Source organism: Nematostella vectensis, chromosome 13, assembly GCF_932526225.1.
Source record: "Nematostella vectensis chromosome 13, jaNemVect1.1, whole genome shotgun sequence".
In the NCBI taxonomy this organism is placed as follows: Eukaryota; Metazoa; Cnidaria; class Anthozoa; order Actiniaria; family Edwardsiidae; genus Nematostella; species Nematostella vectensis.
The window spans coordinates 3,755,815-3,770,643 of record NC_064046.1 but is presented as its reverse complement, the minus strand read 5'-3'; the positions used below and the strand labels follow the sequence as shown (position 1 = coordinate 3,770,643).

General features: G+C 43.5%; 1 protein-coding gene across 1 annotated transcript; it reads left to right on the top strand.

Moving 5' to 3' along the window:
* The first annotated feature begins 4,477 nt into the window (after window positions 1–4,477).
* Window positions 4,478–6,923, top strand: LOC5511312 (visual pigment-like receptor peropsin). The gene is made up of 5 exons (XM_048721035.1): window positions 4,478–5,277; window positions 5,450–5,599; window positions 5,674–5,823; window positions 6,197–6,412; window positions 6,872–6,923. The coding sequence occupies exons 1-5, from the start codon at window positions 4,643–4,645 to the stop codon at window positions 6,921–6,923; spliced, it is 1,203 nt and encodes a 400-aa protein (XP_048576992.1). The 5' UTR covers window positions 4,478–4,642.
* Window positions 6,924–14,829: the final 7,906 nt, after the last annotated feature.

Sequence of the window (14,829 nt, the reverse complement as noted above, 5' to 3'; positions counted from 1 at the left end):
GGCGGCTGTTAAACAGGATTTTGATCGCCGAGTGGAAAATGTTTTTGACCAAGAAAACTCTTGATGGACATGGTTCTCAAATCCAATATCAATGAGCACGTTAGCCCCTCCAAAGCGAAAATACCTCCAAACGAAAATAAAATTGGATTCGTTGAAAGTCGATGTATTACGAAAAGATGTTTTTAAGAAAGAAGGAGAAGTTTTTAATAATTTGTATGTCCGAAGATTCAGAAAAACACAGCGCACACGCCTACAGAGGCAACTCTTTATGAAGTTGCTTGGAAAACGATCCCCAAAAGTACCCCAACTGATCCCGGGACCCGAAACGATCCCCAAAAGTACCCCAACTGATCCCAGGACCCGAAACGATCCCCAAAAGTACCCCAACTGATCCCGGGACCCGAAACGATCCCCAAAAGTACCCCAACTGATCCCGGGACCCGAAACGATCCCCAAAAGTACCCCAACTGATCCCAGGACCCGAAACGATCCCCAAAAGTACCCCAACTGATCCCGGGACCCGAAACGATCCCCAAAAGTACCCCAACTGATCCCGGGACCCGAAACGATCCCCAAAAGTACCCCAACTGATCCCGGGACCCGAAACGATCCCCAAAAGTACCCCAACTGATCCCGGGACCCGAAACGATCCCCAAAAGTACCCCAACTGATCCCGGGACCCGAAACGATCCCCAAAAGTACCCCAACTGATCTCGGGACCCGAAACGATCCCCCAAAGTACCCCAACTGATCCCGGGACCCGAAACGATCCCCAAAAGTACCCCAACTGATCCCGGGACCCGAAACGATCCCCAAGAGTACCCCAACTGATCCCGGGACCCGAAACGATCCCCAAGAATGTTTGGTTGACCTGAGCAAAGCTGTGCTATGCTGTATGCTTTATGCTGTATTCCTTTCAGTAGCAATTTAAAGTTGTGTATTTGTTTTGGACTCTGTTTATGGGTTTGATGCCGGGCAATGTAATAAATAGAAGTATTATATTGGATTTTAATATTTTTAAGTCACGTTGTTTAGAAACCGAGTCGCTGTTTACCCTTTATTATGCTTCAAGAATTGCAAGTATTTCTTCTGCTTTCCCTTTGTCCATTATAGTGCAAGAAAATGGTGCATGAAAAGTGGCGGATCGTTCAATTTTATGGAACATTTATGAAATTTGACACAGTGATAGTGAAACTCACACTGAGCAATTCTGGATATGGACCCACCCCCCAAAAATGCATACTTACAGTTTTATAGAGGTGGAATTAATTTTCTTTAAAACCTGAATAAAACCAATACTTTTCATGTTACGGTCACAAAACTTAACCCAGTTATGGATATTAACATAACCTACAATTAACGAAAAAATAAACCACGCCCCATTCATACTTACAGTTTTAGGGATGGAACAAGTTATTTCCTTTAATCAGCATTAAACCCAATACCATTTATTGTACAACTTTCAAACTCCACATAATTGTTATACTCTTTACAAAACTTCATTCGAGATACGTACCCACGCCCAGATGTGAGTACTTACAGTTATACTAGAGATGAGAGGCAAATTGCTTATATAGAGTGCCTTTTCAATACAAACTGAGGGCTAAGATTACATATACTAACTCATAATGGTATATGGCAAGGTATTCCCATCCGTATAGCCACGCCCCTATTGTACTTACAGTTATACTAGAGATTGAAGAAGGTATATCGCTTATATAGAGTGCCTTTCAATACGAACTGCGAGCTACAAATCCACATATTTAAATTGGTATATTGCAGGATATAGTCGAGCGTATAACCACGCCCATATAGAACTTACAATTATACTAGAGACAGCATAAGCGTAATATATACCATACATATAGCACGCTAATAATGATCAATAAAAGCACAGAATTGTTGTCGACAGGAGTGATCTTGTTGCGTATATAATACTACGAGGTGACAAGTGTACTTACAGTGCTATCGGAAATGAGATAATTGTTATCATATTAGCTGTGAATTGGACTTCTCCGGGTCCAAGTGTGGTGAATAATTGCGACGTTGAAGGAATGGCGAGGGAGGTGTTGAGAGAGTAATCGGAGCACTGCATATTCAAAATGGAGCACTATCAACCTGCCAGTCACAACGGTAGGAAGAGCTACTCCCAGTACAAATCAAATGCAGAAAAAAAGGTATAACTTCTTTGTAAAAAGTTGAAATACCAAGCATGCATACTGTATGTGCTAGTTGTAAAAAGACACAGACCTTTTACGAAATCAAAATCGTCTTTTTTTCGTACGTTATGCATTATCAAACCTGTTAATATCACTTTTTAGTATTTTCGCAAAGTACTTGCTATTATGAAGCTCTAGGCCTAGGACGTATTTGTTTCAAGACTATGGAGTAGTAACGTGCATCATCGATTATTTTTTATTTGACTTGTTCCATGATCAATTAATTCAGAACTGCCTATGATAATGTCTTCGCTCAAACTTTTATTCATGTGACCAGACCTCGTTTTTTCGTGGAAAAGGTAAAACGAATGCGTGGAATGTCTGGGAGGCTTTCCCAGAGGTCTCATCGGCTTTGAGTGCCTTATCGGACCTTTCGAACAAGGAAACCGTTCTGGCAAGCATCGGCACCCTTTAACGCTTTGTTGTCCTCCTCTACTCCAAGATGAGCCAGCTCTAATCGGTGAACGACGCCCGGAAGGAGATGGTTGCGAAGAGATCCCGCCTATCCCGCGGGAGGAAAACCCGCCTACATTCGCCGCCCTTCTACAGCACTGCAAGAGAGCGGCATCCTAGGGTGGAATCCTCCGACAATGGCACCTGGCGTCCTCTTTGGAGCCTGCTCCCTCCAATGTCAACCTGTATCAAGCTGGAAGAGTGCGGCTGCCAGCCCGATAAAGGCTGCAGAAGGAGTTGCAGGTGCATCAAGACGGGGCTTAAATGCACTGCTCTGTGCAGGTGCGGTGGTGACTGTGAGTGGCAATGAAACAGAGACAGGTAAGAATTGAATTGGGTTCTTGAAACTAAAAAAATAAATAGCTCACTGAAACGTTTTTTTTTTCTATCAAAAGTGCTTCTCCGGTGGACACAGGAACAGATATTGATCATGTGGGTTGAACAACCCACATGCTTATGCGACCCCACCCCAATAAAGTATTCTTCAGTATATTGCCTATTCTTTGTTTATTATTGGTGTTGCGGTGAACTTAATGATTATCTTAAATTCAACAATCTCTATTAATTTCAGCTCCCCAGCTTTGTTTTTTTTTAAAAAAAGGTTCAATTTGTTTCATCTCATCTAGAACTGTTAATGTCATATGGGCAATGCCCTGCACGTTTTTTGAATTTTGATAGACCAACAATTTGTGAAACTGTGTTAGTATGTACAATTGTTACGTGCAGTTCGAATGGAAGGACGTTCTTTCTATCAACTATTGTAAGTACTATAAGAACATGGTTATACATTTAACTATATCCTGCAATATACCAATATCGGCGAGTATATTGATTTTTAAGCTTGAAATGCGTATTGGAAGGCACTTTGTAAAAGCGACAATATACCTCCATTCCCGTCATCTCTAGTATAACTGTAAATACAGGGGCGTGGTAATGCAACTGATTATATACGGTAATATACCAATATAAGTAAGCATGTGGATTTGTAGCTCGTATTGAAAGGCAAACTATATATGCAATTTAACTCCTTCGTGCCATCTCTAGTATAATTGTAAGAACAATAAGGGCGTGGCTATACAGTTGGGGATATCTTGCAATATACCATTATGAGTTAGTATATGGATTCTTAGCTCTTAGTTTGTATTGAAAGGCACTCTAAGCAATATGCTTATTGCAATATTTCTTATTATCTCTAGTATAACTGTAAGTACTCATATCTGGGCGTGGGTTCATATCTCGAATAAAGTTTTGTAAAGAATACTACAATTATGTGGAGTTTGAAAGTTGTACAATAAATAGTATTGGTTTTAATGCTGATTTAAGGGTTATTCCACCCCTAAAAATGTAAGTATCAAGGGAGCGTGGTTTATTTTTTCGTTAAACTGTAGTTTATGTTAATATCCATCACTGAGTTAAGTTTTGTGACCGTAAAAAGAAAGGTATTGGTTTTATTCAGGTTTTTAGGGAAATTAATTCCATCTCTATAAAACTGTAAATATACATTTTTGGGGGTGGGTCCATATCCAGAATTGCTCAGTGCGAAATTCTCTATCACTGTGCCAAATTTCAAAAATGTTCAATAAATTTGAACGATGTTGCACCATTTTCTTCCACTATTACACAATTCCTTGGGGTTGATTTCGGGGACTCCTCGGTATCGTCACGGGTCAGAGGATCAGTTGGGGTACTTTTGGAGATCATTTCGGGTCCTGTACAGGCCTATTCCAAATTTCTTGTAACTGATGCGGATTTATGAAATTGGTTTCTGGTGGTTCAACTGGTCGGTTCTCTAATAACTTTTGCACTTTTATCAACAGGGATTCAATGATGACACGAGTTGCGACCATAACTTGACCAAAAAATAACGGATATCCATGAAAAATATTTAACCACTGTGTTGTCATCATAACGTGAGAAAATGACAAGTGGAACCTGAAAAAATAAAATGTGGACAAAGATTAAGCTCTGACATGCCTGGTGTTAGTTCATCATGGAATGAGGCTAACTCCACAACCCCATGGGGAAGCGAGGGGCTGGTAGCGTACGGCGTAGTAATGTCCCTCATACTAACGACTGGCTTGACGGGAAATATCCTCACTATCATCGTGTTAATGCGTCGAGAGCATCGCTCCAAAGTTATCACACCTTTTATGATCAACGTGGCCGTGCTGGACTTGATCATCATCGCGCTTGGGTACCCTGTGGCTATAATAGCCAATTTTACGGGCATTCGAATGAAGGAGGGAGATTCCCAATGTCAATGGACGGCGTTTATAAATGGCGCAACCGGAATTGCGGCGATCATTACTCTTACAGCCATGAGCATAGTGATGCGGAATACCATCACGCACCCTATTGTGAAGAAGAGGTTATCGTGTAAATATCTGTTTGGTAGCCTCTGTGCGATCTGGACGTATGGTATCTTGACCATGTTACCGCCTCTAGTGGGATGGTCAAAGTTTGTGCCCGGTGCGGCAAAGGTTAGCTGTGGGCCCGACTGGGAGACCCAGAACGCGTCTACTTTGTCCTACAACATCGTGCTTTTGATCGTGGGGTTTGTCATTCCTGTTGGTATTATTTCTGCTTGCTACTTAAACATTTTCAGGTACGTAGGCTGCCTGCCGCGCCTGAATGAGCGCCTGCCTGCCTGCCTTTTTGGGGTCTCTCGCTCGTCTTCTCAACTCTCGCTATCATGTTTCCTAGGTTCCTTCGTTCTCAGCCTGTTCCACCAGCCTTTATTTGATCGTCTTCTCAACTCTCGTTATTATCCTTCCTAGGTTCCTTCGTTCTCAGCCTGTTCCACCAGCCTTTATTTGCATCGTCTTCTCAACTCTCGTTATCATGTTTGCTAGGTTCCTTCGTTCTCAGCCTGTTCCACCAGCCTTTATTTGCATCGTCTTCTCAACTCCCGTTATCATGTTTCCTAGGTTCCTTCGTTTTCAGCCTGTTCCACCAGCCTTTATTGGCACGTCTTCTAAACTCTCATTATTATCCTTCCTAGGTTCCTTCGTTCTCAGCCTGTTCCACCAGCCTTTATTTGCATCGTCTTCTCAACTCTCGTTATCATGTTTCCTAGGTTCCTTCGTTCTCAGCCTGTTCCACCAGCCTTTATTTGCATCGTCTTCTCAACTCTCGTTATCATGTTTCCTAGGTTCCTTCGTTCTCAGCCTGTTCCACCAGCCTTTATTTGATCGTCTTCTCAACTCTCGTTAATATCCTTCCTAGGTTCCTTCGTTCTCAGCCTGTTCCACCAGCCTTTATTTGCATCGTCTTCTCAACTCTCGTTATCATGTTTGCTAGGTTCCTTCGTTCTCAGCCTGTTCCACCAGCCTTTATTTGCATCGTCTTCTCAACTCCCGTTATCATGTTTCCTAGGTTCCTTCGTTCTCAGCCTGTCCCACCAGCCTTTATTTGATCGTCTTCTAAACTCTCGTTATCATGTTTCCAAGGTTCCTTCGTTCTCAGCCTGTTCCACCAGCCTTTATTTGCATCGTCTTCTCAACTCTCGTTATCATGTTTCCTAGGTTCCTTAGTTCTCAGCCTGTTCCACCAGCCTTTATTTGCATCGTCTTCTCAACTCTCGTTATCATGTTTCCTAGGTTCCTTCGTTCTCAGCCAGTTCCACCAGCCTTTATTTGCATCGTCTTCTCAACTCTCGCTATCATGTTTCCTAGGTTCCTTCGTTCTCAGCCTGTTCCACCAGCCTTTATTTGCATCGTCTTCTCAAATCTCGTTATCATGTTTGCTAGGTTCCTTTGTTCTCAGCCTGTTCCACCAGCCTTTATTTGCATCGTCTTCTCAACTCTCGTTATCATGTTTCCTAGGTTCCTTCGTTCTCAGCCTGTTCCACCAGCCTTTATTTGCATCGTCTTCTCAACTCTCGTTATCATGTTTCCTAGGTTCCTTCGTTCTCAGCCTGTTCCACCAGCCTTTATTTGCATCGTCTTCTCAACTCTCGTTATCATGTTTCCTAGGTTCCTTCGTTCTCAGCCTGTTCCACCAGCCTTTCTTTGCATCGTCTTCTCAACTCTCGTTATCATGTTTCCTAGGTTCCTTCGTTCTCAGCCTGTTCCACCAGCATTTATTTGCATCGTCTTCTAAGCTCTCGTTATCATGTTTCCTAGGTTCCTTCGTTTTCAGCCTGTTCCACCAGCCTTTATTTGCATCGTCTTCTCAACTCTCGTTATCATGTTTCCTAGGTTCCTTAGTTCTCAGCCTGTTCCACCAGCATTTATTTGCATCGTCTTCTAAACTCTCGTTATCATGTTTCCTAGGTTCCTTCGTTCTCAGCCTGTTCCACCAGCCTTTATTTGCATCGTCTTCTCAACTCTCGTTATCATGTTTCCTAGGTCCCTTCGTTCTCAGCCTGTTCCACCAGCCTTTATTTGATCGTCTTCTCAACTCTCGTTATTATCCTTCCTAGGTTCCTTCGTTCTCAGCCTGTTCCACCAGCCTTTATTTGCATCGTCTTCTCAACTCTCGTTATCATGTTTGCTAGGTTCCTTCGTTCTCAGCCTGTTCCACCAGCCTTTATTTGCATCGTCTTCTCAACTCCCGTTATCATGTTTCCTAGGTTCCTTCGTTCTCAGCCTGTTCCACCAGCCTTTATTTGCATCGTCTTCTAAGCTCTCGTTATCATGTTTCCTAGGTTCCTTCGTTCTCAGCCTGTTCCACCAGCCTTTATTTGATCGTCTTCTAAACTCTCGTTATCATGTTTCCTAGGTTCCTTCGTTCTCAGCCTGTTCCACCAGCCTTTATTTGCATCGTCTTCTCAACTCTCGTTATCATGTTTCCTAGGTTCCTTAGTTCTCAGCCTGTTCCACCAGCCTTTATTTGCATCGTCTTCTCAACTCTCGTTATCATGTTTCCTAGGTTCCTTCGTTCTCAGCCAGTTCCACCAGCCTTTATTTGCATCGTCTTCTCAACTCTCGTTATCATGTTTCCTAGGTTCCTTCGTTCTCAGCCTGTTCCACCAGCCTTTATTTGCATCGTCTTCTCAACTGTCGTTATCATGTTTGCTAGGTTCCTTCGTTCTCAGCCTGTTCCACCAGCCTTTATTTGCATCGTCTTCTCAACTCTCGTTATCATGTTTCCTAGGTTCCTTCGTTCTCAGCCTGTTCCACCAGCCTTTATTTGCATCGTCTTCTCAACTCTCGTTATCATGTTTCCTAGGTCCCTTCGTTCTCAGCCTGTCCCACCAGCCTTTATTTGATCGTCTTCTAAACTCTCGTTATCATGTTTCCTAGGTTCCTTCGTTCTCAGCCTGTTCCACCAGCCTTTCTTTGCATCGTCTTCTCAACTCTCGTTATCATGTTTCCTAGGTTCCTTCGTTCTCAGCCTGTTCCACCAGCATTTATTTGCATCGTCTTCTAAGCTCTCGTTATCATGTTTCCTAGGTTCCTTCGTTTTCAGCCTGTTCCACCAGCCTTTATTTGCATCGTCTTCTCAACTCTCGTTATCATGTTTCCTAGGTTCCTTAGTTCTCAGCCTGTTCCACCAGCATTTATTTGCATCGTCTTCTAAACTCTCGTTATCATGTTTCCTAGGTTCCTTCGTTCTCAGCCTGTTCCACCAGCCTTTATTTGCATCGTCTTCTCAACTCTCGTTATCATGTTTCCTAGGTCCCTTCGTTCTCAGCCTGTTCCACCAGCCTTTATTTGATCGTCTTCTCAACTCTCGTTATTATCCTTCCTAGGTTCCTTCGTTCTCAGCCTGTTCCACCAGCCTTTATTTGCATCGTCTTCTCAACTCTCGTTATCATGTTTGCTAGGTTCCTTCGTTCTCAGCCTGTTCCACCAGCCTTTATTTGCATCGTCTTCTCAACTCCCGTTATCATGTTTCCTAGGTTCCTTCGTTCTCAGCCTGTTCCACCAGCCTTTATTTGCATCGTCTTCTAAGCTCTCGTTATCATGTTTCCTAGGTTCCTTCGTTCTCAGCCTGTTCCACCAGCCTTTATTTGATCGTCTTCTAAACTCTCGTTATCATGTTTCCTAGGTTCCTTCGTTCTCAGCCTGTTCCACCAGCCTTTATTTGCATCGTCTTCTCAACTCTCGTTATCATGTTTCCTAGGTTCCTTAGTTCTCAGCCTGTTCCACCAGCCTTTATTTGCATCGTCTTCTCAACTCTCGTTATCATGTTTCCTAGGTTCCTTCGTTCTCAGCCAGTTCCACCAGCCTTTATTTGCATCGTCTTCTCAACTCTCGTTATCATGTTTCCTAGGTTCCTTCGTTCTCAGCCTGTTCCACCAGCCTTTATTTGCATCGTCTTCTCAACTGTCGTTATCATGTTTGCTAGGTTCCTTCGTTCTCAGCCTGTTCCACCAGCCTTTATTTGCATCGTCTTCTCAACTCTCGTTATCATGTTTCCTAGGTTCCTTCGTTCTCAGCCTGTTCCACCAGCCTTTATTTGCATCGTCTTCTCAACTCTCGTTATCATGTTTCCTAGGTCCCTTCGTTCTCAGCCTGTTCCACCAGCCTTTATTTGATCGTCTTCTCAACTCTCGTTATTATCCTTCCTAGGTTCCTTCGTTCTCAGCCTGTTCCACCAGCCTTTATTGGCATCGTCTTCTCAACTGTCGTTATCATGTTTGCTAGGTTCCTTCGTTCTCAGCCTGTTCCACCAGCCTTTATTTGCATCGTCTTCTCAACTCCCGTTATCATGTTTCCTAGGTTCCTTCGTTTTCAGCCTGTTCCACCAGCCTTTATTTGCATCGTCTTCTCAACTCTCGCTATCATGTTTCCTAGGTTCCTTCGTTCTCAGCCTGTTCCACCAGCCTTTATTTGCATCGTCTTCTCAACTCTCGTTATCATGTTTGCTAGGTTCCTTCGTTCTCAGCCTGTTCCACCAGCCTTTATTTGCATCGTCTTCTCAACTCCCGTTATCATGTTTCCTAGGTTCCTTCGTTCTCAGCCTGTCCCACCAGCCTTTATTTGATCGTCTTCTAAACTCTCGTTATCATGTTTCCAAGGTTCCTTCGTTCTCAGCCTGTTCCACCAGCCTTTATTTGCATCGTCTTCTCAACTCTCGTTATCATGTTTCCTAGGTTCCTTAGTTCTCAGCCTGTTCCACCAGCCTTTATTTGCATCGTCTTCTCAACTCTCGTTATCATGTTTCCTAGGTTCCTTCGTTCTCAGCCAGTTCCACCAGCCTTTATTTGCATCGTCTTCTCAACTCTCGCTATCATGTTTCCTAGGTTCCTTCGTTCTCAGCCTGTTCCACCAGCCTTTATTTGCATCGTCTTCTCAAATCTCGTTATCATGTTTGCTAGGTTCCTTTGTTCTCAGCCTGTTCCACCAGCCTTTATTTGCATCGTCTTCTCAACTCTCGTTATCATGTTTCCTAGGTTCCTTCGTTCTCAGCCTGTTCCACCAGCCTTTATTTGCATCGTCTTCTCAACTCTCGTTATCATGTTTCCTAGGTTCCTTCGTTCTCAGCCTGTTCCACCAGCCTTTATTTGCATCGTCTTCTCAACTCTCGTTATCATGTTTCCTAGGTTCCTTCGTTCTCAGCCTGTTCCACCAGCCTTTCTTTGCATCGTCTTCTCAACTCTCGTTATCATGTTTCCTAGGTTCCTTCGTTCTCAGCCTGTTCCACCAGCATTTATTTGCATCGTCTTCTAAGCTCTCGTTATCATGTTTCCTAGGTTCCTTCGTTTTCAGCCTGTTCCACCAGCCTTTATTTGCATCGTCTTCTCAACTCTCGTTATCATGTTTCCTAGGTTCCTTAGTTCTCAGCCTGTTCCACCAGCATTTATTTGCATCGTCTTCTAAACTCTCGTTATCATGTTTCCTAGGTTCCTTCGTTCTCAGCCTGTTCCACCAGCCTTTATTTGCATCGTCTTCTCAACTCTCGTTATCATGTTTCCTAGGTCCCTTCGTTCTCAGCCTGTTCCACCAGCCTTTATTTGATCGTCTTCTCAACTCTCGTTATTATCCTTCCTAGGTTCCTTCGTTCTCAGCCTGTTCCACCAGCCTTTATTTGCATCGTCTTCTCAACTCTCGTTATCATGTTTGCTAGGTTCCTTCGTTCTCAGCCTGTTCCACCAGCCTTTATTTGCATCGTCTTCTCAACTCCCGTTATCATGTTTCCTAGGTTCCTTCGTTCTCAGCCTGTTCCACCAGCCTTTATTTGCATCGTCTTCTAAGCTCTCGTTATCATGTTTCCTAGGTTCCTTCGTTCTCAGCCTGTTCCACCAGCCTTTATTTGATCGTCTTCTAAACTCTCGTTATCATGTTTCCTAGGTTCCTTCGTTCTCAGCCTGTTCCACCAGCCTTTATTTGCATCGTCTTCTCAACTCTCGTTATCATGTTTCCTAGGTTCCTTAGTTCTCAGCCTGTTCCACCAGCCTTTATTTGCATCGTCTTCTCAACTCTCGTTATCATGTTTCCTAGGTTCCTTCGTTCTCAGCCAGTTCCACCAGCCTTTATTTGCATCGTCTTCTCAACTCTCGTTATCATGTTTCCTAGGTTCCTTCGTTCTCAGCCTGTTCCACCAGCCTTTATTTGCATCGTCTTCTCAACTGTCGTTATCATGTTTGCTAGGTTCCTTCGTTCTCAGCCTGTTCCACCAGCCTTTATTTGCATCGTCTTCTCAACTCTCGTTATCATGTTTCCTAGGTTCCTTCGTTCTCAGCCTGTTCCACCAGCCTTTATTTGCATCGTCTTCTCAACTCTCGTTATCATGTTTCCTAGGTTCCTTCGTTCTTAGCCTGTTCCACCAGCCTTTATTTGCATCGTCTTCTCAACTCTCGTTATCATGTTTTCTAGGTTCCTTCGTTCTCATCCTGTTCCACCAGCCTTTCTTTGCATCGTCTTCTCAACTCTCGTTATCATGTTTCCTAGGTTCCTTCGTTCTCAGCCTGTTCCACCAGCATTTATTTGCATCGTCTTCTAAGCTCTCGTTATCATGTTTCCTAGGTTCCTTCGTTTTCAGCCTGTTCCACCAGCCTTTATTGGCATCGTCTTCTCAACTGTCGTTATCATGTTTGCTAGGTTCCTTCGTTCTCAGCCTGTTCCACCAGCCTTTATTTGCATCGTCTTCTCAACTGTCGTTATCATGTTTGCTAGGTTCCTTCGTTCTCAGCCTGTTCCACCAGCCTTTATTTGCATCGTCTTCTCAACTCTCGTTATCATGTTTCCTAGGTTCCTTCGTTCTCAGCCTCTTCCACCAGCCTTTATTTCCATCACATCTCGGCGTCGGCGTGCACACTTACGTATTGCACGCATGATTATTGTGTCAATCATCTCGTTCGTCATCAGCTGGTCGCCTTACTGTGTCGTCAGTGTAATTGCCATGGTACAGCGGGCGCCGGCCCTATCTCAAGGTTTCGCGGAAATCCCCGAACTAATGGCTAAAGCATCTGTAGTGTACAACCCTTTGGTGTTTACGGTAATGAACCGGGGTTTCCGACGCTCCTTGTGTCGTATTGTACCTTGCTTGGGCTGCTCTGTGGGACATGGAATCTCGGGGAGAGATGGCTTGTATATTTGGTTAGGCATGAAAGACTTGACGGACAGATCGAGTGTTATCAGTAACGTCGCAGTCAAGAAAAGATGAAAAAAACGGAAGTCTGTACATTTTAAAAGGACAATTAATTCTTTTATAGAACAAACCGTTAAGGCTCAGAATGGGGATACCATGTTATCAACAAAACTACGCGCGCTCTGATTGGCTGATTTACAGGTCGGAATCAGTTATATCCGTAGCACTACCTGTAGAATTAAAAAGCTTAAACTGTCGTGATCTAGTACCACCAGTTTTTGGTGTATCGTAGCACTACCTGACATATAGGTACGTAACAAATAGGGACGCGTGACATATAGGGACGCGTGACATATAGGGACGCGTGACACATAGGGACGCGTGACATATAGGTACGTGACAAATAGGAACGCGTGACATATAGGAACGTTCGTCAAAATTACCTATACGGACGCAAATATCAAGCTACTGAGCGCCTGACATATAGGGACGTTACGAATACGAGTCCATGGGAGACAAGGGGGAACACACTGATCAATTTATATATTGTGGAAGGGGGGGTTGGTGCCGAAAGTCCATATGGCCTATACGGACGCTCATAACAAGCAACTTGAGCACCTAACATATACCAGTCCCTGTGAAACGTGGAAGAACACAGTGACCCCCCCCCCTACAAAGTATAAATTAATCAGTGTGTTCCCCCTTGTCTCCCACGTGCTCGTATTCGTAACGTCCCTATATATATGTCAGGCGCTCAGTTGCTTGTTATGAGCGTCCGTATAGCTCATGTGAACTTTTGGCACCCACCCCCCGGCCCCTCCCAAAAATTATAAATTGATCGGTTTGGTCCTCTTGTCTCTCACGGACTCGTATTCGTCACTTCCCTATATGTCAGGCGCTCAGTTGCTTGTTATGAGCATCCGTATAGGTTATGTGAACTTTTGTTGCCAACCCTCCCCTCCTACAGAAATAAATTGATCAGTCTGGGTCCCCCTCGTCTCCCACAGACCCGTATTCGTAACGTCCCAGTATGTCAGGTGCTCAATTTCTCGATATTTGCGTCCGCATAGGTAAATTTGACGAACGTCCCTATAGGTCAGGCGGTCCTATATGTAACGTCCCTATACGTCAGGTAGCGCTACGGACCCCGGTCGTCAGAGTTTCCCCCACAGAACACGCGCGGCCGCAAGTAGCGGGCAGATATTGACACTAGCGGTTTCCAATGAAAATTAATTAATGCATAAAAAAATCAAGAAACAACACAACACAAGAAAAGTGTTTTTCTGGCAATTTATAATTTAACGGCGACACTCGGAGAAAACAAAACATTAGTGAGAACTCATACAAAAAATACCAAAAATTGGCAACAAGTTAAAACTACATTTGAACAGCCAAGACAAGCTGAGGAGGTTTCAAGACAAACCCCATGGGTTAAGCGGCTACCAAGTTAAATACAGTGCAGGCCCGTACCCAGGATTTTTCTTGGGGGGTGCGGAGCTCCATAGGTCAGTAGGTATAATAGAGAAATGGTAAATATAACTGTGAGATTCAGTGGTTCTGGTCACCGAGCGGGTACCCTGTGGTCGATAATGCGATAATTTCAAAATACGTCTCCTTAGTAGAATATTAACACATGAACTCTTTTGCACTATTCGCGAATGCTGTATTATATTATAAAACCCTGACAAATACAGTAAACCCTACAATAATTTGACTTGTCGTTTGTTTTTATTTTGCACTTACGGTTCACTGGAACCCTGCGTCTGTTTCCTTTCGCGCGCTTTTTGCAACTCGTTGTCCGTCGTAAGCACAGCTACGTGAACAACGCTCGACATAATAGGGACCTTAAGCAACGACGACGGCAGAAAACAATGGGATTTGATTCAGAATTCAATAGTAGCACGTGAAAATGCGTTCTGTCTGATACATTTCAGCCGTTTTCCATAAAACCATGACGTGAAAACTCCAACTTTCACGGTCAATTGAGGACGCGGACGTTTGCACTGTAAACTCCTCTAACCACGTTCGCTACTGTAGAAATAATGTCCTTAGTTTATTTTTATCTGTCTCTGACTATAATGTTTTGCTTATTCCATTGCAATTAAATTATAATTGATCGCAAAGCGCCAACGCATCTTTTTCGATCTCGTTGTCCTAGCCGTCGCCGTCGCCGTCGTTCTTGCTTAAGGTCCCTAATGATTCCCTCAAACCTTCAAACAATACATCCAAGATATGGAGGACTATATTGATAGAGAATGGACAAGTTGAGCACTAAATTTCCTCCACACCTTGTCGAACCGGTATAAAAGATCTTCAACGACGAACTGTTGCTCATCATTCGGAAATCAACAGATCAACGGCACATTGAAACCTTGCTTTGGGAACAAATTACTATCACAAGCTTTATTAGAGATACAATGATCTCTGACAAGACAATATATTTTAAAGACACTAAAATATTCATAACTCTTGGGTTTTTGATGAAAAGAAATGCAAAAAATGTCAAATACATTATACAGCATATAGGGAGACAAGATCTTTCTGGACTCGTACCCAGTCGCCAAAATAAAAAGAAATTAAGAAGAAAATAAGGGAAACCAAGAGAGCATAAGATAAGAGGGGGACACTTTGGTATTACCCGCGCGCCATGTCGATTCCGAATCCGGCTATTTTTAGT

Coding starts and splice junctions, on each gene's coding strand:
- LOC5511312 (XM_048721035.1), top strand. CDS start 4,643: ATGCCTGGTGTTAGTTCATCATGGAATGAGGCTAACTCCACAACCCCA. Junction 5,600..5,673: donor CCCGTTATCATGTTTCCTAG/GTTCCTTCGTTT, acceptor TATCCTTCCTAG/GTTCCTTCGTTCTCAGCCTG. Junction 6,413..6,871: donor TTCTCAAATCTCGTTATCAT/GTTTGCTAGGTT, acceptor CATGTTTCCTAG/GTTCCTTAGTTCTCAGCCTG.